The 24,170-nt window shown below is 53.1% G+C and overlaps 2 protein-coding genes and 1 long non-coding RNA gene across 3 annotated transcripts; all 3 read left to right on the forward strand.

The window, feature by feature from the left end:
* Nucleotides 1-1,259: 1,259 nt before the first annotated feature.
* On the forward strand, nt 1,260-2,249 carry LOC101804242 (olfactory receptor 10H5). Its single transcript, XM_072029964.1, has one exon. It carries the CDS (start codon nt 1,260-1,262, stop codon nt 2,247-2,249), a length of 990 nt encoding a protein of 329 aa, XP_071886065.1.
* A 6,884-nt stretch (nt 2,250-9,133) lies between these two features.
* On the forward strand, nt 9,134-10,315 carry LOC140000231 (uncharacterized). Its single transcript, XR_011805434.1, has 3 exons — nt 9,134-9,327; nt 9,921-9,991; nt 10,197-10,315. It is a non-coding gene; the product is annotated as an uncharacterized lncRNA (long non-coding RNA).
* Nucleotides 10,316-10,563: 248 nt separating this feature from the next.
* LOC140000179 (uncharacterized) lies at nt 10,564-17,775 on the forward strand. Its single transcript, XM_072029965.1, has 10 exons — nt 10,564-10,595; nt 10,820-10,943; nt 11,255-11,344; nt 12,163-12,264; nt 12,490-12,675; nt 15,473-15,649; nt 16,006-16,161; nt 16,431-16,532; nt 16,742-17,037; nt 17,757-17,775. The coding sequence occupies exons 1-10, from the start codon at nt 10,564-10,566 to the stop codon at nt 17,773-17,775; spliced, it is 1,284 nt and encodes a 427-aa protein (XP_071886066.1).
* The last annotated feature ends 6,395 nt before the right edge of the window (nt 17,776-24,170 follow it).

The raw sequence follows: 24,170 nt of genomic DNA on the forward strand, positions 1-24,170 counted from the left end.
GGCGGGTCAAAAGCAGCAGGAGGAGACATTGACTTGGAGGAAGTTTTAAAGGTATTTTCCTCACCCTTTCTTGCTGCGTCTTGTCTGATCCGGGATTGCACTGACTTGTGGTTAACGACGCATTAAAAACTCAAGCAGTGCAAAATGTCCAGCGAACGGGACAGAGCTGGGAGCCGACAGTGCAGGTGCGGTCCTGTGTTAAAGCCTGGGTCAGACCTTGTTTGAAGAAGCCAGGGTAATATCCCACTGTTCTCACTGAGATCAAGACCACCCCACACATGCCATCCCTGTTAGGGGGGCACCTTGAAACAACACAGCTCTAGGAAGGTATCCCTACAGTTCCAAGGCCATCACATCAAATGGCATCTCCCCCAATTTCCAGCACCACCAATCTCTCTAGGCATCCCCGGAGCTGCACCTCCTGGAGCACGAGCACCCCTGGAGCAGTACGGGTCACACCCTCTGAAGGTAAAAGACTGATGTGATCAGACATCGCAAGAAATGTCTGTCCCCATCTAGGAGAAAAAGACACATACGTGAATGGTGGACATCCAGAGGCAGGTGAGACAAGTTTCCCCTTAAGATACAGCTCGGTTGACTCTCCTAGAGTCCTGTGGGAGTGCTGAACGTGCTGCTCTTCCCTTAACCATGCCCAGATCTGCTAATGAGATGAAAGACGCTTTCATTACAGCTCAGGATAAATCAGGCGACTACCCTTGTCCTCTCCATCAAGACCCATGGTTAGCTACAAGTGGGTGCAGATCCTAGGAGAGAACAAAGTCAAAACATCTCGGGAGAGAGCGGGAGGGAGGGTGAGCTGTCTGCCTGAGGTGTCTGCAGGTAGGTTCATCCCTCTCAGTCCATGCAAAGCCCTTGGAGCTGCAGCCCATGGTGGCCAGGGTTCAATTCTGCTCCTCCCTGGATGAATGCCAGTAAGAAATCCTCACTTCTCCCTTGTGTGCAGTGTGCCCTAAGCCTGCTGAGGAACTAATGCCACTTCTGTTCTCTTCTTTCTTTTCCAGCTGCAATCAGTGCTGCTGCACACCGATAGGCCAGTGTACTCCTTTAGCTAATGCAGCACAACCCTTGAAGGCAAGCAGCAGTGGAGAACAAAAAGGCATGCTGTGCTCGGCATAGGACTGAGAGTGCAGAGAGAAAAGGGAATGCTCAAAATCTTCACCACTGCCGTCCTCACACCAAGATACAGCTGCTGCTGTTAAAATATTGCTCTTCTTGTGCTCTTCTCAGACAAAGCACAAATGAGAAGTGAGAATCAAACCGTTCCACCAGGGTTTGCTTTTATTGGGTTTTCCTACTTTCATAAACTCCAGGCTGTGCTGTTTGTGCTGTTTCTCCTCATGCACGTGGTGACCCTAGTTGGAAATATTATGATAATGTTTGTTATCAGGCTGAATCAGCAGCTGCACATGCCCATGTATTTTTTCCTAAGTGCTCTGTCCTTCTCAGAAATCTGTTATACCTTCTCCATCATCCCAAAGATGCTGTCCGGATTAGTGCTGGGAACTAGAACCATTTCTTTCCTGGGCTGCGCTGCACAGATGCATTTCTCCTTCATGTTTGGATTCACGCACTCTTTCCTCCTGACGGTGATGGGATATGACCGGTACGTGGCGATCTGTCAGCCCTTGCATTACAGCACCGTGATGACCTCCCGAGCCTGCACCCAGCTGGTGGCTGCCTCATGGGCAGGGGGTGGTCTCCTGGGGCTGCTGGTGACCAGCGCTGTGTTCCAGTTACCGTTCTGCCAGTCCCACCGCATTGACCACTTCTTCTGCCATGTGCCCCCCATACTCCAGCTGGCTTGTGCTGGTGGCGAGGTGGTTGGCACTGTAGTTGGCATCTTTTGCATTACTGCCTTGTTGGGATGCTTTCTGTTCATCCTTCTCTCCTACGCCTTTATCCTTGGCTGGATCCTGCAGATGCCATCAGCCAAGGGGAGGCACAAAGCTTTCTCCGCCTGTGCCTCCCACATCACCGTAGTGGTGGTGCACTATGGCTGTGCCTCTGTCATCTATTTGAAACACCAGTCACCCCGTGCTGCAGGAGCTAGTGTTCTGATTGATGTGTCTTACACTGTCTTCACCCCCTTCCTGAGCCCCATCATTTTTAGTCTGCGAAACAAAGATTTAAAAAATGCCTTTTGGAAATCTCTGAAGAAAAGCTTCATCATCAGGAATGCAAATATTTGTCCAGGATCTAGTTTCAGTTACAGGAGTGATTATTGCTAATTTTTCTTTATTTATTTTCCTTTGGTAGTTCCTTGCTGCTTTCGAAAGAATAGCCATACTTTTTTTCCAGGCAAATGATTCATTCCTGCAGATGTGACACCTTTTGCACTCACTGGGCATCACAGGCTGCACTGCAAGGCTTGGCTGGAGCACCTAGGTGTAACTTTTAATGCTGAAAATTCAGCGTCATGCAGAAGCAAGAGTGGACAAAGCTCTCAACACTCCCAGGGGAGACATGAGCCACTTCTTGAGGAGCAGCAGGTGACTGTCTGAGACCTGGTGCAGTAGGCTCTTGTCCCCACCATAGGCACTCTGACTGATCCTCTAAGTATGACTTTGTCTCTTCTGGTGCTGACTGTGAAGCTGGCCTGAGAAGGCTTTGGACTGATTCCCTTTTGTCTTGTTCAGCTTTTGACAATTTGCAAACTCATAAGTGCTCGCTTGAAGACAAACACGTTTTACTATTCTGCTGTTTTGAAAAACTCCCTTCTCTAAGGAATTTAGGTGTGGATTTAAAAAGGTAGTTTTAGAGTATAAGGATTTTGTTTGAGATAAAAATATTTATTTATTTATTTATTTATTTATTTATTTCTCCAGGTATTTGCACTCCTGTTTATGCAAAAACAAGCAAGCATTTAAACAGTTTTCCTACATCTGGATAGGTGCAAAATCATAAAATACCTCGTTTTTTCTGAACACTGATTTTCAGGCATAATTTCTCCCCCCATGACATACGTGTAACTTCAGCAGGACTGTGTTCTCTCCCAGGGCTCCAGACACAAGACAGGGACATCTCTGAATCCACTTGCTTTAATTAATAGCTTTGTAATAAGTAATTAACTTACCAGTGCTCTTCTGTACTCAGAATGAAAAATGAAGGAAGTGTTGCTCAGTAGTAGCACATTTGTGCATGATTGTTACTGCAAGTGAGAGGACACCACTTGAATGTGCTTTCAACAGAACTAAGGAAAAAAAAAAAAAAAACCAACAAACAAATACTGGGTAAAAGTCATTGTACTTTGCACAGACCAGTAGATATATTTGTTGGCCCAGCCATAGCTTGAGGAACAGGCAGACTTCCAGGGTCTAACATCCAGGATATGAAACACTACACTGATTTCATAGGGACCAAGACAATGATGTACAAAAAGAAATGCACAGAAAGATGTCAGGAAGGTTGTGTGGGGTTGTTGTCTCCCCATTTCATCCCATCAGTGCACAGGAACCCTTGGTGAGACAGATCTCAGAAGGGAAGGATAAGAAAGAGAGAAAAACCCATCAAAGTAGCCTGATACCGACAGGCAGTGAGCATAGTCAGGAGAAGAGGAGCTTTGGACAGGGGTGTGCCAGTGCTGCCCTGGAAAATTCAGCCTGCTTTGTGCAAATCTGACAGGACTCTGTTTAAAAAGAAAGTCCAGGAGCCTGCTGAGCTCAGATCTGAAGGATAGGTCTGCCCTTGGCCTTTTGGACAGGTGGACAGGGGCTGGAGCATGGGGAGGTAGGAGTAGGGCTCTGGCCATGTTGGCACGTTCCACTTTGTGCCTGGCTGATTGCATGCCAGAGCTTGGCCATGTCACTGCTTATAGCTGGCTTTAAAACGTCAAGCTCAGCAGAACCACCTGAAGAACCCCCTGAGAAACAGACATTACCAGCTAGAGTTCCCATTGCACCAGGCCTCTGCTGGAGCAGCCACGAGTGCTCCTGTGCTGCTTGTGCCTGTGCTTCCCAGCAGAGATGAAAGGTGATTCAGACGGAAATATTTATCCTTTACATCCATAGAAATAAACGTGGCATAGCACATGTTGGTAGTTTTTGTTGTAGTTTGATGATTTATTTCTTTGTTATTTGTTTTTTAAACAGCTTTCTACTTTGGTTTCTGCCTGCACAGAAATCCAGTGCAAGGCACAGGTTGGTCAATCTAGCTCTAAACAGGCATCGACTGTCTTTGTATTGCATTTTATATGGACTTTAGGACTATAAAACTCACATCCTCCCTTCTTAACACTGGCATTGCTGCAAAGGGCAGACACTGATGGCAGTGGTGGGCACTCAGACACACATCTCATTTACCCTTGGGACCAAACAGCTACAGCTTGGCCCTGGGAGAGATCTGCCCTCGAAGCAGGGACCAAGATGCTGTCCTTGTTTCTGGTACTGTCCTTTTCCTGTAACATCGAATTTCATATCCATCTCATAGTCCATTTCCTACTTCATCAAGTAAAGTTTCATCCTAATTTTGAGATTTGCTTTAATTCACTATAATTATTGTGGAAGGTGCTGTTCTGGACATACCTTAGCATTTGGCCTTCTGTTTCTCTGGCCACCTACAACCATTTTCTTGCTTATGGATGCCTATTCACAGCTTCCTGAAAATGGAAATTTTCCTGGTCTTTGCATGGTGATATGCCAATCACAAGGCATTCTATGATTGTTTTCTGAAATTCTTTCACCAAAGAAAAGCCTGGACTTCAGAAAGACCTTTGACACTGTTCCCCTATCAAATTCAAAAGAGAAATGTGGCTATACTGGAACAAGCCCCATGTAGGGCCACCAAGGTGATTGAGGGACTGGAGCACCTCTCCTATGAGGAGGAGAGGCTGAGGGAGTGGGGGCTGCTCAGACTGGAGAAAAGGAGGCTCCTATCAATGTCCTTAAATACCTGAAGAGAGTGCAGAGAACACAGATTCCAGGCTCTTTTCATTGGTGCCCAGTGCCTGGAGAAGAGGCACTGGGCACAAACTGCAACAAAAGAGGTTCTGTGTATATGTCAGGAAGTGTTTCTGTGCTGTGTGGGTAGTGGAGTACTGCAACAGGTTACCCAGAGAGGTGCTGGAGTCTCCTCCTGGGAGATCTTCAAAAGCCGTGCGGACATGGTCCGGGGAAACCTGCTCTAGGTGCTGGTGCTAGAGCAGCAGGGTTGGACCAGATGACCTCCAGAGGTCCCTTCCAACCTCAACCATTCCGTGGCTCTGTCATTCTGTGAAAACAGATGAGGAAGCTGCCTCCTTTTAACACTTGCAAGATCCAGTGGGGTAGGTGGTCTCTGATGTGGCAGCAGATTCCCCTGTTTTATTTACAGCCATTTGCATGGGCATCTCAGTATTCTCGGGGAGGAAGGAGAGACTGTCCAGCGTGAAGAGGCAGAGCAAAACATCAGATAAAACCTTTAGACTTCTGCCACCCACGTCTTTTATGTCCCATGCTCAAATCTCATTGAGCGACTAACATACCTTCTTGGGTGGAAAGGACTTCTCACCCAAGACCACAGCCTCAAAAGCCAACTTCTGTCCCACACAGGAGCATGTCAAGGACTCGCTGTCCTCCAGGTGCTGCTGTGGAAGTAGGAAGGGCACTGCAGAAGGGGAGCTACCCTCCATATTTAGAGGGATGTACCAGAGGACCTGCTTCTGTGCGTTATCCTGCCTCTTATCCATGTCAGGGCTGTTCCAGTCTTCACTAACACTTCTCTAATCTGGATTCCGCATAATGAAATACAGCAGTGAAAAGGTCTCTGTTTCTTTACCTTAGACTCTTCCTGCATCTTCCTCGCCCCAGCCCTGCACATGGACACATTTGTACCTACAACTCGTCCTGCTCGGGCAGAGCTTTAGAGGCATTTGCTTTGGGCTGCAAGGAGGCACCAGGAGGCTGGGTGTCTGTCACTATCTGCCCATGTGAAAAATCACTTTCCATCTTTTTTACAAACTACCTTTGATTACTAAAAGGATGCAATGAGGTCTCTCTCCTCTCGTCACCTCGCCTCATCTTGCCTCTCCTCTCCTCTTCCCACCTCTAAAACATTTCCAGTACTGTTATTCCCCATGGAAAGTGGCCTTCCATGGAGACAATTTGTACCTCATGTACCATTGAGGAATGCACCTTACATTTTATTCAGCTATACCATGTTTTCTCCTTGTTCATTCACAGCCAAGAGAAATCCTTCTGTGTGCAGGTAGTTCTCTAAGTAAGGTAAGAACAGGCATATAGAGCTGTAACTCTCAGCTATGGACTGCAGTAGAAAATGCACAGATGTGAGAGAGTTCTCTGAGTTGCAGGTGGATGATAAAAGTGGGGTGAAGGGGTGGCTAAAGAGTGCCCATACATTGTCCAGTGGCGAGGGTCCTCCTTTTCCTCCACATTCAGAATTCAGCAGGAGATACTATGAATCAATAACAATTATAGAAAGCTGGTATTGCTTATTCTTTAAGTTGTAAAATAAAGATATTTAACAAAGACAGAGAAGTGTTTTTGTTTATTTGTTTGCTTGTTTTGGTTTTGGTTTGTATATGCATTGATATCTTCCCTTTTTAGCTACTCTCCTGATATTTCTCCAATTGGCCACACAGGACTTGAAGGCAATTATGGGCAGAGTTGTAGCTAATTAGGACTTTTTTTTTTTTTTTTTTTTTTTTTTGTGTGTGTGTGTGTGTGTGTGTGTTTTAATAAGCACTCTGGTGCATTTGTTAAGATACTGACAGCCTTCATCTCCAGAGACAGCTTTTGGCTAAACAGGAAACTCATGACTGAGCTCCAGTGCAAAAGGGCAATCTATAGGAGGTGGATGCAGGGAACAGCTGAAAAAGAGGAACTGAGAACCACTGTTTGAGCACAGAATTTGGAAAGCCAAAGCTCTCCTAGAGCTGGCACTTGCAAAGGACATCCATGGTGTGCATATGAGCTGCTAGTGTTTCTTTTACAGTAAAAGAGGAAACAAAGAAAATGTGGGTGCACTGCTAGATGGGATGCAGAATGTAGCAGGGGGAGATGCAGATAGGTACTCAGTGTCCTTGCCTCAGTCTTTACCAGCCAGGTCCTTTAGGCTTTTGTTCTTACACAGAAGACTCAAGGAAGAGAAAAATGCAGTGGATGAGGATCAATTCAGGGGCTACTTGAGCACTCAGCCATGAGGAGACCATGGTCTGGAAGGGCTGCATCCAAGGGTGATATAAGAACAGATCAATGACACACAGACCATTCTGTACCATCTTGGAAAGCTCATGGAGATCAGGAGAACCATCTGTTCATTGCCAAAAATGGGCACACATGATACTGCTAGGGGAAACCTGGGCAGTATCAAAATGGACTACAGAGCTCTGAGGGCAGTAGTCAAGTGCACAGGGACCCAGGTGGTATTCCCCTCAATCTTGACGGTGAGGGGAAAGGTGTGAAAAGGACGGCACTGGTAGGACAGCTCAACAATTGGCTGCTGAACTGGTATTGATGACAACTGGATCCAGTTTGAGGACCGGTGTCTGCCATGGAGAGATGGGGTGCATCTTTTCTAAGCAGGGCAAAGACATTTTTGCCAATAGAATGGATGGCAAGGGAAGACTTTTAAGACCTCTTAAGGAAGACTTTAAACTATGAAAAATAGAGGAGAGAGAGGGCAACCAGTAGCTGTGTGAAGGAACAATGCACAGGGCTGGGGTGATGTGATGGGGAGGGATCACAGGGTCAACAAAATTGGGATGAAGGGGGGGGGGTGTGCTGGATCTGGCTGGGATGGAGTCAGCTTTTCCCTGCAGCAGCCCATACAGTGCTGTGCTCTGCACTTGTAGCTAAAACAGCCCTGCTATCACAGATACCACACCAGTGTTTTGTCTATTTCAGAGCAGTGCTGGCACAGCATTAAAACTCTCCAAAATCCCCCAAAGCCAGTAGGCTGAGGGTGGTCGGGAAGCGGAGAGGGGACATCACCAGGGCAGCCAAACCAACCAAAGGGATATTCCATTCCATATGATGTTGCACTCAGCAATAAAGGGTGGGAAATGGTAAGGAGAAGGGGTGGATTGGGGCTGGGAGGAATCTGGAGGAATCTGTCCTCCCAGACAACTGTTACATACATCGGAGCCCTGCTTCTCAAGACATGGCCAAACATTGCTTGTTGATGGGAAGTAGAGAATATGTTTCTTTCTCTTACTTTTCCCTTTAATTAAATTATCCTTATATCAACCTGTGAGCTTTTTTCTTTCCATCATACATTGTTCTGCCCCTCTTCTTTTGAGGAGAGGAAGTGAGAGTGGTTGTGGTGGAGTTTAGCTGCACAGCAAGGTAAAACCACCACAGTCCTTTTAGGTGCCCAACATGGTGCTCAAAGGGTTGAGATAACAGTAGATTTGACCAGAGCACTTCAGAGGGAATTTACAGTTATCATACTTAGTTAACAGTAGTCACAATTTTGTCTGCTTTGCACTTAATATTTTTCTGTGATCCTGTTTTTTATGGTCCATAACATGTACTTCCTTTTACTATGTATGAGATCTGAGAGTTTGCTAAGGCTGTGTGTGTTTTTTCAGATCACTGTGCTTGAGCCTAATATTGCATTTGGGCCTTGAATTTGCTATCTTCCCTGTACTTTGGTACTGTCCCTTGGAGAATATTGGAGAATATGCTTAGCCATAAGACTGGGAGAAAAAAGGAGGACGGACAGAAGTTCAGAGGGATGGCATTTGTCTTCCCAAGAAACCCCGAGGTTTGAGCAGCCCTACTTTCCTGGAAGTGGCTGAGCACCTGCTTGCCAATGGGAAGTAGTGAATGGAGTCCTTCTTTTGCTTTGCTTGCATGTGCATCTTTGGCTTTTCCTAGAATGTTATATTTATCTCGATCCATAAGCTTTCTCATCGTTGCCCTTCTGATTCCCATCGCCATCCTGCTGGGACAGGGTGGGCAAGTGGCTGTGCAGTGCTGAGCTGCTCACCCGCCCAGCCCAGAAGCGTGTCACAGTGGAACCCTTTGTGACCTCCCTTGATGACGCCCCCATCTGCTACCAAATATGCAGCTGTGACCCAGACCCTCAGTGTCCGTGCAGGACAGTGACGGGACAGGGCAGGAGCACAGAGCCTTTAAGGAGTCTAAGTGCACAGCCCACATCCCAAAATGCGGTTCCGACGCTGCCGCCACTGGAGAAGACACCGTGTTGTCCTGGGGAGGTATCCTTGCAACCATCGCTTCATTCCTCCATGCCGCAGGGCGGTAAGGAGAATCCAGTCCTGCTCCAGGACGAACTGGCAGGAGACCTGGTCTCCTGAGGAGAGCAGATTTCCGCTGCACTCCTTGGATTTCCTGCCACCGAATCCCAGTGAGTGAGCATCCCGTGGGGTTGGGAAGGTTGGGGCCAGGCAAGCATCCCTGCTTGAAGCCAGGACGTCTTTCCTGGCACGGCAGCAGTGGGATCCTGTGGGTGGGGGGCAGAATGGCACCTGGATGCTGGGGGTGCTGGGAGCCCAACCCAGCATGGCCTCGCCCCGGGTTGGGAGGGAGCTTAGAGGGGGCCCAGATCCTGCTGCCTCAGCACCCTCAGAGTATAGAATTTGTTGCTAATTGAATACCTAATTGAAATCTACCCTCCGTGAGGTTAAATCTGTTAGGCCTTGTCCTGTCACAGCACTCCTGATAAAGAGTCCCTCCCCAGCTATCCTGTCGGCCAGGCCCTCCTCCAGGTACAGGAAGGCCGCTCTAAGGGCCCCCTGGAGCCTCCTCTTCTCCAGGCTGAAGAAGCCCAGCTCTCTCAGCCTGTCCTAGGGGAGGTGCTGCAGGCCTCTGATCAGCATCAGGGCCTCCTCTGGACCTGCTCCAGCAGGTCCGTGTGTCTCTCGTGCTGGGGGCCCTTCCTCTCCTCGCTCCTGCCTTCAGCCCCTCACTGCAGCACTCCTCGCTCTTCTCCATTGCTAGATGCCTGGTTATGGGATTTTGGCAAAGAGGAAGCCAAGAACTTCATCCAGATTTTTGTCAGCACAAAGAAGGTAAGGGCAGCCACTTCTGTCGTGGCTGTGCTGGTGTGTCCTGACAGGGCCCTGGCCCTGCTGCCAGGCAGCAGGAGCGCTGCTGGCTGGGCAGAGCTGCTGCCCTCTGTGTGTCTCAGACAGCACCGCACGTTGCAGCACTCCGGTGCTGTGGGCTCTGGTTCTCCCCCCTCACGCTCCCCGTGGTTCTCTTTGTGGCTGCCAGGATGAGGAAAAGAAAATGAAGTTCCTGGAGAGCATCTGCACCATGTGCAGAGACTGTTCCTTGTTGGAGGACATGGATGCCTTCTGCCGCGAAATGGAGCTGGCAGAGAACATCAAGGTGGGGGGACGCATGGCGGGTTGGGGAAGGGGCAAGGCCCCTTGAGCGCCAGCCCCCTGTGAGGCTGGGGCAGGGGGAGGTGGAGACAAACCATGCACAGACACCAAGCTGCCCAAGGCAGGACTGGGTGTGCTGCTGGGCCTTCAGCAGCAGGCACGGGGGGCTGGTGTCTGCCACGTCCCATCCTGGTTGTGCTTTGCAGGTTTTGCTGGAAGAGGAACCCACAGACAGTTTGCACACAGCGTTTCGAATGAAAGCCATGCTAACTATTGCCACGCTCAGGTACCTGCTAAGCCCCTACTTTGGCCAGCACATCCCTGGGCAATGTCCTGGTGGCCCTGAAGCTGGCAGGAAGGTTTCCCATCCCTCGCAGGGATGCCTGTCCATGGGAAGACATGTCCTCCCAGGGACATGCCTGTCCTCCCATGGATGCCTGTCCTCCTTCCCTAAGCCTTGAGGCACCACTCCAGCACCAGCGTCCAACAAGCTCCTATCTCCCTTCTTAGCGCCACAGTGGAGTCAGCACTGGATGACAAAAAGGAGAGTCTCCTGCATGCCTGCTTCAAGAGCGTCTTCTTTCTGCCTCCCTATTTGGACATGTCAGCGGCAGAAAAAGATCTCTACACCAAGGTATGTGCTGGGTGAGGTAGCGACACCCCCAGTCCTGCTGGGCTGCTGCCATGCTCCCACGTGCTGAGGCAACCGGACAACGAATGCAGGGCCGGGGCCCAGATTTGCTTTCCCAGCCTAATCTCTTCTTCCCCTTCCCCTTCTCTGGCCTGATCCAGGAGGTCTCCACACAGAAGTTGTTTAGCCCCAAAGTCAGCCCCGGGCTCTGTGAGGCGGTGCATGTGTCCTCCCTTGCTGCTGGAGGTTCAGTCAGCTCCTGGGGGTGAGAAGGAGCTCAGAAATGCTTCTCTGATCCTCTGTCCTCCTTGCAGACCATGAACGCCATGGAAATCATGCTGCAGGCCTTTGTACGCAACTGTCCAATCTCCAGTGTCGGCAAGGAGTTGCAGAATATTTTGCAGGTCTGGCATTTGCAAAGAGTCGGTTTCCCAGGAGTGGTTCCACAGCTGGGGGGGTAACGAATGTCCATGCTGCAGTGGATGGCCCACCCCTAGTGCTAGGACTGAGCATACTGCAGGCAGGCGCCCACCTCCTTTGGGGAAGCCCACCAAGTTCTTCTGGGAGCCTGGCATCCCCTGGCTGTGGTCAAAGACCCTTTCCCCTCTGAAGAATCCTCTCATGTCACAGCAAAACCTTGCCCATGGCACTTCTGGGCCAGCCCCTGCAGACCCCAAGAGATCACCGTGTGCCAAAGCAGTGGGAGAATTTTAGCCCACTCCTTGGGCACCACAGTGGCGGCAGCTGGAGCTGCTCTCCTCCGTTCCCCCAGTCCCTCCAGTCTTCTCTTGCCAGGTGTGAATGGGGCAGAGATCCCCAGGGACATGCCCATCCTGCACGGGAGCGTGGCCCTGATGCCCTGATCTCCTGGCTGCCCAGTGGCTGTATCCCTGCCCCATTGCGGACCCCTGGTTCAAGCCACAGAAGCCAGCCTTCACGGAGGGGGGACAGAGGGCCGCGTTCTGGGGGAGGGCGCAGGAAGGAGCTGAGGCTGCGCTGGCAGGTGGCATCTGCCTGTCTGCCTGACCACAAAGTTGGCTGGTGGATCTGTGGCAAGCCTGCAAGGGCAGGAACGCAGGGGCAGGAGCCCTGCTGAGGGCTTTGCTCCACCTTGGGGGAAGCTTTGATGGACGGCGTGAGCACAGCCAGGGGTTCAGCAGTGCTGCTTCTGCTGGAGAAGGCATCAGCTCCAAGGGCAGACCAGCAGCTTCTCCGCTCACAGGCGCTGCTGCACTATGCCAACTCCCATAACACAGCTGTGCGCAAGATTGCCCTGCAGAAGATTGAGAGGATGAGTGATTTCCTGGTCACATATTTGGGGAAGGTAAGATGCCAGGAACCCTTCAGCCAGCCTGTCTCCCCTTCCCTACATTCCAGAGCATCCTGCAGCTTGGGGGTGCCTGTGCAGCAAGACCGGGCACAGGTGGGGGCCTCAGCAGAGCTCTGCCCTGAAGAAAGGGTCTTTGTCCCTCCTTTGCCCTTGCTCTTCCTTCCCCAGGTCCTGCTCTCTGCCTCCACTTAACCCTTCTCTCCTCCCTCCCTCGCCCAGACCTTGTTCACTGCTAGAAAATGCAAGGGCAGCCCTGGCACCCACAAAGAGGTCCACATCCCCATCCTGGGACAGCTGCTGGGCCACCTCTTCATTTTCAGCGGTGGCAAAGATACCACCAGAATCAGAGCTTTGGATGCTCTTTATCACTTCTACGCATTCCTCACAGAAGGAAGAGGTAAGAAGGTGTGGTGGGCAATGTCCATCTGCACACAAACATCTACTGATTTTTCTACTTGTTCTCCCTGAGTATTGTGAAGGATTGCTTTTGTGCTTGGTGGAGGCTGCCCACGGAATTCTGCCAGGTTCCCTGGCCTCCTCTGCTCCTCACAGCAGCTTCCCGCAGCATTCTGGCTATCGTTTTCCGCAGAAGCTAGACGCTCACCTGCCGTCCAGGAGCAGTTCTCTGCTGCTGTCCTTCCCAACCCTCCCCAGATCACCTACCACGCTGTTTTGTGGTGTCCCCCAGTCTAAGCCATCAATCGATGAGCACTTCCCAAACCGCATCTTCCCCGAGGAGTGAACAGCAGAGCCAGCCGTGCATCACCAGGGATGGTGACGCCCTCCAGAATGCTCCCTGACTGTTTGCTCCCTGCCGTCTTAAAGGCAGGTGTCAGGGGGCTTCCTGCACATCCTGACCCCGAGCAGAAGGGGGTCTGTGACACGCTGCTACCCCCACGGCACCCAACGCCATTGCTTCTCCTCCTTCTGCATCATCCCTGAGGTCCCTCTTGCTCCCAGCACTCCTCACCTTGTGCTTTACATCCCTGCCCACCACTCTCCTCGCCGTGGGTCTGAGCCTCCCTCCTCAGCCATTCCTAGTGAAAGTGCTTTTCACCATTTGGCAAGCTTGTTGGCAAAGATGCTCTTCCCTACTGACTCTTCGCTGTTTCCCCCTGTTTAGCATACTCACTGACAGAGGACATGGAAAATTATGGGCTGCACCGCATGATATCGAAGGATTCAAAATTTCCATTTTCTATACCATCAACTCCGTGTGAAATTGCCAAGGTAATGAGCTCTGGCCTTGCTGGGGATCTTGTCCGCAGCATCAGCAGGCATCTCGTGTGAGCAAAGGGGTCCAGAACCGGTGGGGCTGGCACGGCCTCACTCGCCCTGCTGAGAGGGTTCCTCTTGTCCCCAGGCTGGGGCTATGCGAAGGCTGCTCCCCTGTGTCCCGGCAGCAGCTCCAGCCCTCCTGGCCACCAGCAAGCCCTGGTTACCTGCAGGGCCAGCACTCTGGCCCCATATGCCCCATCCTCACCCCTTCCCCCGAGGGCCCTCTCTCCAGAGCTGCCCTTGCTGCTCAGCTAAGCAGCACCCTTGGAACACTCAGTGAGGCATGTCTTCGCTCCTCCTTCTTCCCACAGGGGTTTGGAGGACATCTCTTCCCTGCTGAGAGGCTGGACATCATCCTCACAGCCCTTGAAGCTTTACAAGACTCCAGCATCCATGACAAGCAGGGGGCCTGCAGCGTGCTGGACGCAGCCTTGGAGGTCCCTTTCTACTGGCTGACAGATGTAAGTGGCCTGTGGCCATGGCCCTGCCCTTGAGCTCTTCCAGGCGTTGTTCCTCTCTCCTTCCCTGCCTCCCTCCCTGCCTCCCTCGCACATCGGGGTCTCTTGGGCTCCAGAAGCCACCTGAAGCCAGCAGAGAGCAATGGAAGGCGCCAAAGTTTGAGTGGCAGCTGTGGCAATGGCTGCTGTCTGCTGGCAACACCATTCCCACTTTGTCCCCCAAGGTGCCAAAGATCATGGAGTGCATCAGGAGAAACCTGGGCAGCATCCACACGGCATCGGCGCGGCAGTGCCTGGACTCCCTGCTTCTCGAGCTGACCGACGTGATGCCCTGGAGAGAAGTCATGAACCTGCTGCAGTTCTCTCCGCCACGTGACAGGTCCTGGCCTTAACATCCTTGAGGGCTTGTTCCGTGTTGGGAGATGCACCTGGAGACTCTCTGCTTGCCACACCAATGGCAAAGGGCAGGACATCCCCAAGGAGCACAGCCCTCCTTCCCACCAATGTGTTCCAGCCCTACTGGGCCAGCCAGGGCTGCAGCAGCCCAGCTGTCCAAGGCAGCCCAGAGTCCCCCTGCCCCCAGGGAACACCAGCTCAGCCCCCTCCTGCCTGCCCAGGCTGAGCCCTCAGTGCTCCCCAGGTCACAGGGGCTGCAGGACAGCCTGGGTCCTCCGGGGCTGGCCCAGTTTGTGGCCCTGCGGCTGAGGCAGCCTCACTGACAGAGTATTCTGGGCTTGCAGCACTGACCTGGCCATGTGGGAGGTGATCCTGGCCATGCCGAAGACCTTGAAGAGGGTTTTAAACGACATGATGAAAGGCTTCCTGGTGCGCTACTGGTGCACCGCAGTCTCCGAAGACACCTGCATCCGTCGCTTGGCTGTGAGTTCCCAGATGAAACCTTGCTCCCAGCAGGGCCACGTGTGCCCCTTCAGGCACACAGGCACAGCCCTGTGCCCATCTACCCCCAAACTGCCAGCTCCCGCAGGACGTACGGACACATGGTCCCTGGGGCCGGCAAGCCCCCGTAGCTCCCCGCGCCTGGTGCCTCTTTGGTGCCAGCTGGCGCTGCCCCATCCCTGCCCAAAGGTGGGAGAAGAGGCTGCAGGGAGCCCTGCAGGCCCTGCCAGGCTCTCACTGCTCTTTCTTGCAGATGCTGGCCCAGAATCACATTTATGAGGAGGACTTTGGTAACCCAGTGCACCTCCAGAGCTACCTGAGGCACCCAAGCCCAGAGATGCGCTTTTTGGTTCTGAAAGGGCTCTGCACTGTGTCAGAGAGCCCTGAGAAGGTGAGCGGGCCATCGTCAAGCAAAGCCATGTTGGCAGCCTGGGGCTTTGCTCTTCTGCCCTCCCGTCCCTCCCCGCTGCCAGGAAGCAAGGCAGGAGGCTGGTGCTCAGGAACCAGAGCCCTTTGCCCAGGGTGGTCTCTCACTGCCTCACGGAAGGGAAATGGTGTCTTTCCTACAGGCAAGGGAAATTCAGGTCTTGCTGCCAGACATCCTGGAGGCCCTGCAGGACACCAACACAGACGTGGTGCTGAAGGCCCTGCTTGTGCTGAAAAACGTGATGGCTCATGTGGAGAGGAGGAAGGCCAGTGGCCCGGCTCTGCAGCTGGCTGAGAAGCTCCTGCCATTCTTTGACCACGTAAGTGTGCTGCGGGAGCCCGAGCCCTCAGCTGGGCCCCCTGTAACGAGGGCTGCCCTTCAGCCCGGCCCTGTGGGCAGCACTCAGGCAGGGCCTTCCCAGTCTCCTCGTCAGCCCAGGCGCTGGGGAGCTCTGCTTGGGCATGGCTGGTGCGGCTGGTGGCGAAAGTGGGGTGGCTGGCGGGCAGCCTGCGATGGCAACCGATTGCGTTGCCCTTCACGGGCACCAGGCCTTGCAGCTGCCCCTGAGCAGCTCCTCTGGGAAGGATCCAGCGCTGAAGCATCTCACAGTGCTGGGAGCTCCCTTCACATCGGCCATGCTAATGCTGAAATTCCTCCTGTCCTCCTCCCTGCCAGGAGTCCAGCCACATGCGGGAGCACTCCATCTGCCTCTTCCAAACCGTGGTGGAGGCTGTGCTGCGGCAAAGGAAGAAGGAAATGAAGAGGACAGTTCACAGGAGCCTTCTCCCACTCTACTTTCACATGAGAGACCAGAGTGAGAGCGTAGCAAAGGTACAGATCTCAGAGCTGAGCAGTTATGTGGGCAAGGGTGTGCTGATGCCACAGGGTTGCTCTGGGGGATCTCTGGCCGGCAGCATGAGCTGCCTCCGATGGTGGCTGTCCCGTGGCCTTGCCTTGGCCACTGAACCCAGTGCACGCTGCCCCCCACCACAGCCTCCCCTAACGCGCTGGGAAAGGCTCGCAGCCCTGCCAAGAGGAGGGGACAGAGGGTCTCCTTCCCAAGGCTGTGCTGCTACCTCCCAACCTCTGCTGCTCCGCAGGCCTCTGGGGAAGCTCTCGCCGTGACTGCAGAGTTTCTGCGATGCAAGGAGCTGAAGCGCTTGGCCCAGACAGAACAGACGTGGAGGATCGGGGAGTGCTTGGTAAGGACCCAACTTGGTTTGCCCCAGCTGGGCAAACGTGCCCGGCCAGAGCCCGCTGCCTGCAGCCGCATCCTCGCTCCCTTCCTGCCAGCACAGAGCCCCAGGGGGCTCTTCTGCAGGCCCCTCTGCCCTCCCTGCCCCCAGGATGCTGGAGGAGACCCTGGAGAGGGTGTGCAAGCCCCGTGACCCTGCGTTCTCTCTCTCTCCAGCTGCAGCAGGACAGAGGCAGAGTAGAAGAATACCTGCAGCAGAGCCAGCCCTACCTGCACGCCACTCAGACCCTTGTGCGACTTGAGGCCGTCAGATTCATTGGTGAGCCCAGCCCCTGGGTCCCTCTTGGGGCAGCCTTTGGCAGCCCCAGGCACTGCCCTGTTGCCCCCAGAGCCCCCCGACTGAGCCCTTGCTCCAGGGTGCAGGAGGGGGCACAGCCTGGCTGGCCAGGCCAGGGGCTGCGCTGCTGGGAGCGTGCTGGGGAGCGGGGCTCTGATGGGGTCTCTGTGTCTAGGTCTTGCTGCGCGCTACTGCGAGGACCAGAGCGAGGAGAAGCTGAATGAAATCCTCAGAGGTGAGTGAGGGCAGTGGGGGGTGTGCTAGGGCTGGGGGGACAGCGGCAGAGGCCCCCGTGCCTTGCCCTGCTCCAGGGAAATGCTTCGGGGCGGAGGAGCAATGCAGCCATAGGAACGAGGGAGAGGAGACGGGGTAGCCTGTGGTGTCAGGGAATGGCCTCCCAGCCTGGAGCTGGGCAGTGCCGCTGAAAGGGTTGAGTGTCCCTGAGGAAGAGTCAGGGGAAAGGGCAGTAAGGCTGACAGAAGGTGGGAGCCTGTTGTAGAGCACGCAACCAGGACGAAGAGGGAGATGAGACAGCCTACAAGCAGCTAGGAGCAGGGTCACGATTGCTAGCCCTTGCTCTCATGGGGAAGCACAATAGCGAGAGGAAAGAGTCCAGGAGATTCCTGGAGTGTGTGAATCCTCCCAAGGGATGGAGGCAGGTGGTGAGGGAACCAGCTTGTGAAGGTGCCCCACTTGACCTGTGGTGCGCAGGTGGGGAAGGACTGGTGGCTGCATTTGGGACATTGCTGAGCAGCAGCTTTCAACGGATTCCTTTGTCCCTCCTGCTCCTCCTGGCCTGGGGAAGAGTCGAGTGGGGCTGACATGGTCTGCAGGGGATGCCTGGGGATCTCTGCAAGGAGTGGGTTTTCATCTCTGCTCTTCTTTCTTTTGCAGTCCTCCAGCCTTCATATAAAGACCCAGAACCCATGGTCCGTTCCCTGGCATTTCAAACCATCCTGATCCTGGCGTCAAGGCATAACGCAATGTCAGGACGGAGATTTCCACTGCTGTGGTGCCGCTAGCCCCGCAGCAGTCCTCAAAAGAGCAATATATATTTTAATAGAACTAGGTTGTTGTCTCGTTATTCCAGCAGCTCCTTCACAGTGACTCGGTGCCATGACGCTGAGCTAACTTGGAGGCCACCAAGGACCCTGAGAAGTTCCCTCTGTTGCCCTGAGAAGGCAACTTCCTTGTGAGGGGAACAGAGGGCCCTATTTGTTAGCCTGACCCTACCCGTAGGGAAGTCTGCTGCCTCCCTGGGGCTAGGGTCATGGACGTTGCCAGAAAGCTTCCCAACCTGGTTTTCCCCTCTGATTACTATCGTCTTTTGATAGTCCAGGCCGGCAGTGATAGTACTGAAGATAGAAGCCTGAAGACTATCGAGCGGGACTTTAGGGGACTGGGACGGGTAGTGGATGGAGTGGGAGTTCAGGTGGTGTTTTTGTCCACCCCTACAGTGGCAGGGAGGGGTACAGAGAGGACTCACGACTCACTGGGATCCAGCAACTGCGACTCCTTCTTGCTGTCCTCTGTCAAACCTCTGTTCTCTACCACTAAGCTGTCCTCTGCTGGTCTCCTGTCCTCTGCCAGGCTGCTGTCCTCTACCGGGCTGCTGCCCTTTGACAGCAAGCTGTCCTCTGCTGGGCTTCTGTCCTCTGCCGGCAAAATGTCCTCTACCGGGGTGCTGTCCTCTGCCAGCAAGCTGTCCTCTGCTGGCCGGTTGCTGCCCTCAGAAGACCAGGTCTCCTGCCAGGCCAGCCTGGGCTGCCTGGGGGGCATGCCTCCCTCCTCATCAGATTCAGAAGGAGCCTCTGGAGTGGGAGAGTTCTCAAATAGAAAACGGAGGCTCCTTCGGGCAGGCGTGGGCTATGCTCGGGGACTCCTCGAAGGCCTAGTGCTCCTGCCCTGTCCGTCACTGCCGTGCACCGACGCTGAGGGTCCGAGCCACAGCTGCAGTCATATAAGGCGGACCCCTGGGGTGTCACCAAGGGAGGTCACCAAGGGTCCCATGTGACACGTGCCTGGGCTGGATGGGCCCCACCGGGCGCTGTAAGTTCGTGGGCGACACCAAGCTGGGCAAGGGGATCTGGACAGGCTGGATCAACGGGCCGCATCCAGCTGCGTGGCATTCAAGGCCAAATGCTGGGTTCCACACTTGGAATCATAGAATATCCTGAGTTGGAAGGGGGCAGACCTGAAGGGATGAAAGACACGGTCTCCCGATGCCTCTTGAGCAGAAGGCCTTTATTGCCATTTTTCTCTGCTACATATACTTTCCCCGTAACCACATGCGCTGTCCACGCGCCTGAATCAGTCATACAATTCATTAGAGACCCTCAGCCACGCGCCTCAAGCCAGCCAGCAATTGACCACTGCGCAAAGCTCATCTTTAATGCTGTAGCCAAGTTAATTTATCTCCACCTTGTTCAAGTTTTTGTTACTAATGCCTAGTAAAAAAAGGGGCTTTAGGGCTTTGGGGCGACTACTTAAAGGATCAGGGGCACAGGTTGTGTTTGCCTCTGTCCTTCCGATAGGGGGGATCGATGCTGACAAGCAGACTCCACATTAACATGTAGCTTCGGGACTGGTGCAACTGGTAGAACTTTGGGCTTGCTGATCATGGGAGGGTCTATGTGACACTGGCCTGCTACCACCAGATGAGATGCGCCTCCCTGTAGTGGTTTTACCTGGCAAGGTTTTGGTAGCACAGGGCCATAGGAGTGGCTTTTGTGAGAAGGATCTGGAAGCTGCCCCATGTTTGCTAAGGGCCCCTCTGCTGACCAGAGCTGAGCCAATAAGTCACAGAATCACAGAATCACAGAATTTCTAGGTTGGAAGAGACCTCAAGATCATCGAGTCCAACCTCTGACCTAACGCCAACAGTCCCCACTAAACCATATCCCTAAGCTCTACATCTAAACGTCTTTTAAAGACTTCCAGGGATGGTGACTCCACCACTTCCCTGGGCAGCCTGTTCCAGTGCCTAACAACCCTTTCGGTACAGAAGTTCTTCCTAACATCTAACCTAAAACTCCCCTGGCGCAACTTTAGCCCATTCCTCCTCATCCTGTCATCAGGCACGTGGGAGAACAGGCCAACCCCCACCTCACTACAGCCTCCTTTAAGGTATCTGTAAAGAGCGATAAGGTCGCCCCTGAGCCTCCTCTTCTCCAGGCTGAACAAGCCCAGCTCCCTCAGCCGCTCCTCGTAGGCCTTGTTCTCCAGGCCCCTCACCAGCTTTGTCGCCCTTCTCTGGACTCTCTCTAGCACCTCAATGTCCTTGTAGCGACGGGCCCAAATTGAACAGAGTACTTGAGGTGCGGCCTCACCAGAGCCGAGTACAGGGGGACAATCACCTCCCTAGCCCTGCTGGTCCCACGATTTGCGCCTCTGTGAAAGCATATTTAAGACAGGGAAAAAAAACGCTGCGCCACACAGCAGCTGGGAGAGTGAGAGGAGTGAGGAACGGCCTTGCAGGCGCCAAGGTCAGTGCAGAAGGAGGGGGAGAGGTGCTCCAGGCGCCAGAGCAGAAGTCCCCTGCGGCCTGTGGTGAGGACCCTGGTGAAGCAGGTTGTCTCCCTGCAGCCTCATGGAGTACCACGGTGGAGCAGGGTTCCACGCTGCAGCGCGTGGAGGAGACCACGGTGGAGCAGGTGACCCTGCACCGATGGAGGCTGCGGCCTGTGGAAGACCTCTGCCGGAGCAGATTCTGGGTCGGACCTGTAGCCCGTGGAGAGGAGCCCACGCAGGAGCAGGGGGTCTGGCAGGAGCTGCTGCCCATGGGGGACCCAGGTTGGAGCAGTTTGCTCCTGAGGGATGGACCCCGTGCTACGGACCCATATCTGGAGCAGTTCTGGAAGAGCTGCTGCCTGTGGGAAGCCCACGCCGGATCAGTTCGTCAAGGACTGCATCCCGTGGGAGGGATCCCACAGCACAGGGGGCGAGAGTGACCGAGAAGGAGCGGCAGAGAAGAAGCACTATAGACTGACCATAACCCCCGTTCCTTCGTTCCCCTGCACTGCTCGGGGGGAGGAGGTGGAAGAGGGTAGACGGGGGAGAAGGTGCTTTTGGCTTCTCTCCTTTGTTTCTCACTTCTCTAGCTTGTTAGTAATAAGCAATAAATCTTACCATCTCCCTATGCTGAGTCTGTTTTGTCCGTCACGATAATTACTGTGCCATCTCCTCGTCCTTATCTCAACCCTTGAGCCCTTTTCATCGTATTTTCTCCCCGTTCCTCTTTGAGGAGGGGTGAAGCTCGGCTGCCCACCCAAGTAAAACCACCACACTCTCTCAGAGAGGGGTAAGGATTTTTGCTCAGGACTTGGCAGGGCTGATAGATAGGGCTTTAAACTAGAGTCGAAGGAGGAAGGGGATAAAACCAGACACACCGCTGATAAGCTGAGGGATGGTGCGCTAGAATCAGAGGGACGGTGTGCTAGTGAGGTCCTGCGGTCAGCTCCACAAGGCGCAGTGTGTAGGGAGGCGCATTTGAAGTGCTTCTACACAAACGCAGGCACTATGAGGAATCAAATGGATGAGCTAGAAGTCTTGGCCCTGTCCCACAGCTACGACATCATCGGCATAAGTGAAACCTGGTGGGATGAGTCCTGTGGCTGGTGTGTGGTGGAATTTTCTCCCAACAGAGGCAAACAGCACCTCTGTAGCCCTGCCATGTCACACGACCTCGCTTCCAGTGGCCACACACTTTATTTTTCTGACACGTATTCAACTTGCTGTCGACCAAAACCCCCAGATCCCTTTCTGCAAGGCTGCTCTCCAGCCTCTTCTGCTGGCCCTAAGTGGAACCCTGGGGAACCCCACTAGGGACTGGTCAACAGCCTGATGCAACCCCATTTCTGTAACCCCTTGAGCCCAACCCATCAGCCAACTTTTCACCCTAAACAGCATGTATTTATCTAGCTGTACAATGGACATTTTGTCCAGAAGGATACTGAGAGAAACAGTACTGAAAACTTGATGGAAATCCAAAACCTGGCATCCCTTGCTCAACTAGACGGGTGATGTTGTCATAAAAGGAAATTAAGTTTGTTAAACAGGACTTTCCCCTCATGAACCTGGGTGGGCTGTGATCAACGACTGCGTTGTCTTTCCGGTGTTCTTCAGTAATGCCCAGAACAGTTTCTCCATATTTTTACTAGGCTCTGAAGAGAGACTGGCGGGTCTGTAATTATTGGGCTCTTCTTTCTTGCCCTGCTTGAAACCTGTCACAATGATTGCCAGCCTACAGTCAACTTGGACCTCTCTGGCCTCCCAAGACCATTGAAAAATAATTGAGAGAGGTCTCACAAGGACATTAGTCGGCCCTCTGAGAACCCTGGAATGAATCCCCTCAGGCCCCGTAGACTCATACGCATCCAGTGTGGGTTTGGCTAGGAGGTTTTTGTTACTGCACTCATGGCCCCCCAACTCTGGGCCCCTTGGGTCCCAGAGCCCATCATTGCTCTTGAAGACAGAGGCAGAAGAGACATTAAATGGCTCTGCTTCGCCTATGTCTGTGTTTGTGAGGTGACCATCCTCAGCAAGTAACGGACCAATGTTTCCTCTAGCCCTCCTTTAGCAGTTCACATCTTCAATACACATATTAATGTATATATCTGCGTTGTTGCCCACACTACTAGCCAGCGTCACCCCTGAGCTTTGCCTACACGAATTTTCTCCCAACAGAGGCAAACAGCACCTCTGTAGCCCTGCCATGTCACACGACCTCGCTTCCAGTGGCCACACGCTTTCTTTTTCCACTTAAGCTCTAGAAGAAGATCCCTGCTCAGCCAAGCTGGCCTCCTGCCCCGCCTCCTTGACTTCCAACATTTTGGAATCGCCTGCTCCTGTGCTCTTAGGAGGTCGTGCTTAAAAAGATGGACCCCGATACCTTCCAAAACAGCTTCTCAGGGGATCTTCCTAACTAGTTCCCTGAGCAGCCTGAACTCTGCCCTCCCCGTGTCCAAAGTTCACAGAATTGGAGGGGTTGGAAGGGACCTCAAGAGATCATCGGGTCCAACCCCCCTGCCAAAAGCAGGCGTACTGGCAGTTTTCCTCCAATCGCCAAAGATTTTTAAATGTGAAGTGTCAACAGAGAGCTATTTGTGTTTGTATGTTCTTTCTTTGAAGTCTCTGATGTCTGGGGGTTTCAGAACAACTGCTAACAACTAGTAACTGTTATGACTTCCGAATGGGACACTATGCAAGCCCCTGATATCTGGCCAGGCGGCCAGGAGATTAAGGAGAAGAAAGAAGCTGAAGGATGGCTAGAAGACAAAACTTGCAGGGAACGCTGTGTAAGCTTTTGACATGCTGCCAAGGAGTACAAAGGGGAAGGACAAGAAAAAAAACGGAGAGGAAGACTACGAGCCTTCAGCATGAAAGACCCCCAGAGACCCCCAGGGGGACCACCAGAGACTGATGCGCATGCTCCAGTAGGAGGGTTTGGATCCCGGAAGCTAATTATAATAACCCATTTTTTTTAGAAGTAGTAATGAATATGTATCAGCCTAGGAGCATAAAAATCAGCTGCTTGATGTAACTGGTGTGCGTCCTGGTGGAGCAGAGACTCCCGGCGCACCCAGCGCTGTTTGCTTACCTCTATTCCTTTAATACATTGTAAACTTTGATTATAATCCTATTTTGAAGACTGAGCCATTTATAACACAAGCAACAGGTCTAGGATGGCACCTTTCCTTGTTGTCTCCCTCAGTAGCTGTACCAAGGAGTTGTCATCAAGGTGTGTGAGGAATCTCCTGGACCTGCTTGTATCAGCTGTGTGGTCTTCCCAGTTAACGTCTGGCAAGTTGAAGTCCCCCATCAGGACAAGGGCAGTTGAGCTAAGAGAGGTCTCTCTTAGTTGCTTAGCGAATAATTCATTGGTATCGCAAACTCCCACTGCAACATCCAAGTGATTGGTTTCTCCCTTAATCCTTACCCAGAAGCTCTCGGCCACGTCCTTGTGCCAGCCCCTTGCCTCGCCTGCCCTGCCTATCCTTCCTGAAGAGCCCATACCCGTCCATCACAGCACACCAAGTCTCGCTTGTTCTGGGATGGAGCTGAAGCTTCCAGCTCCTCCTGCTTGTCCCTCATGCTGGGTGCATCGGTGCAGAAACATTCCAAATGTGCTCCAGTGTACCCAGCGTGGCATGGAGCAGGCCGAAGGATCTCGCTAGCGCACACTCCCTCCCATTTTGGTGTGCCACTTAGAAGATTCTGTCAGGACAGAACAATAATGGATGATGCTCAGAGGGCCTTACGGGGCAAGTGAGCTTTCCAGAAACACCTTTTACCCTGATCTCCTGGGAG

Source organism: Anas platyrhynchos, chromosome 33 (genome assembly GCF_047663525.1).
Source record: "Anas platyrhynchos isolate ZD024472 breed Pekin duck chromosome 33, IASCAAS_PekinDuck_T2T, whole genome shotgun sequence".
Classification (NCBI taxonomy): Eukaryota; Metazoa; Chordata; class Aves; order Anseriformes; family Anatidae; genus Anas; species Anas platyrhynchos.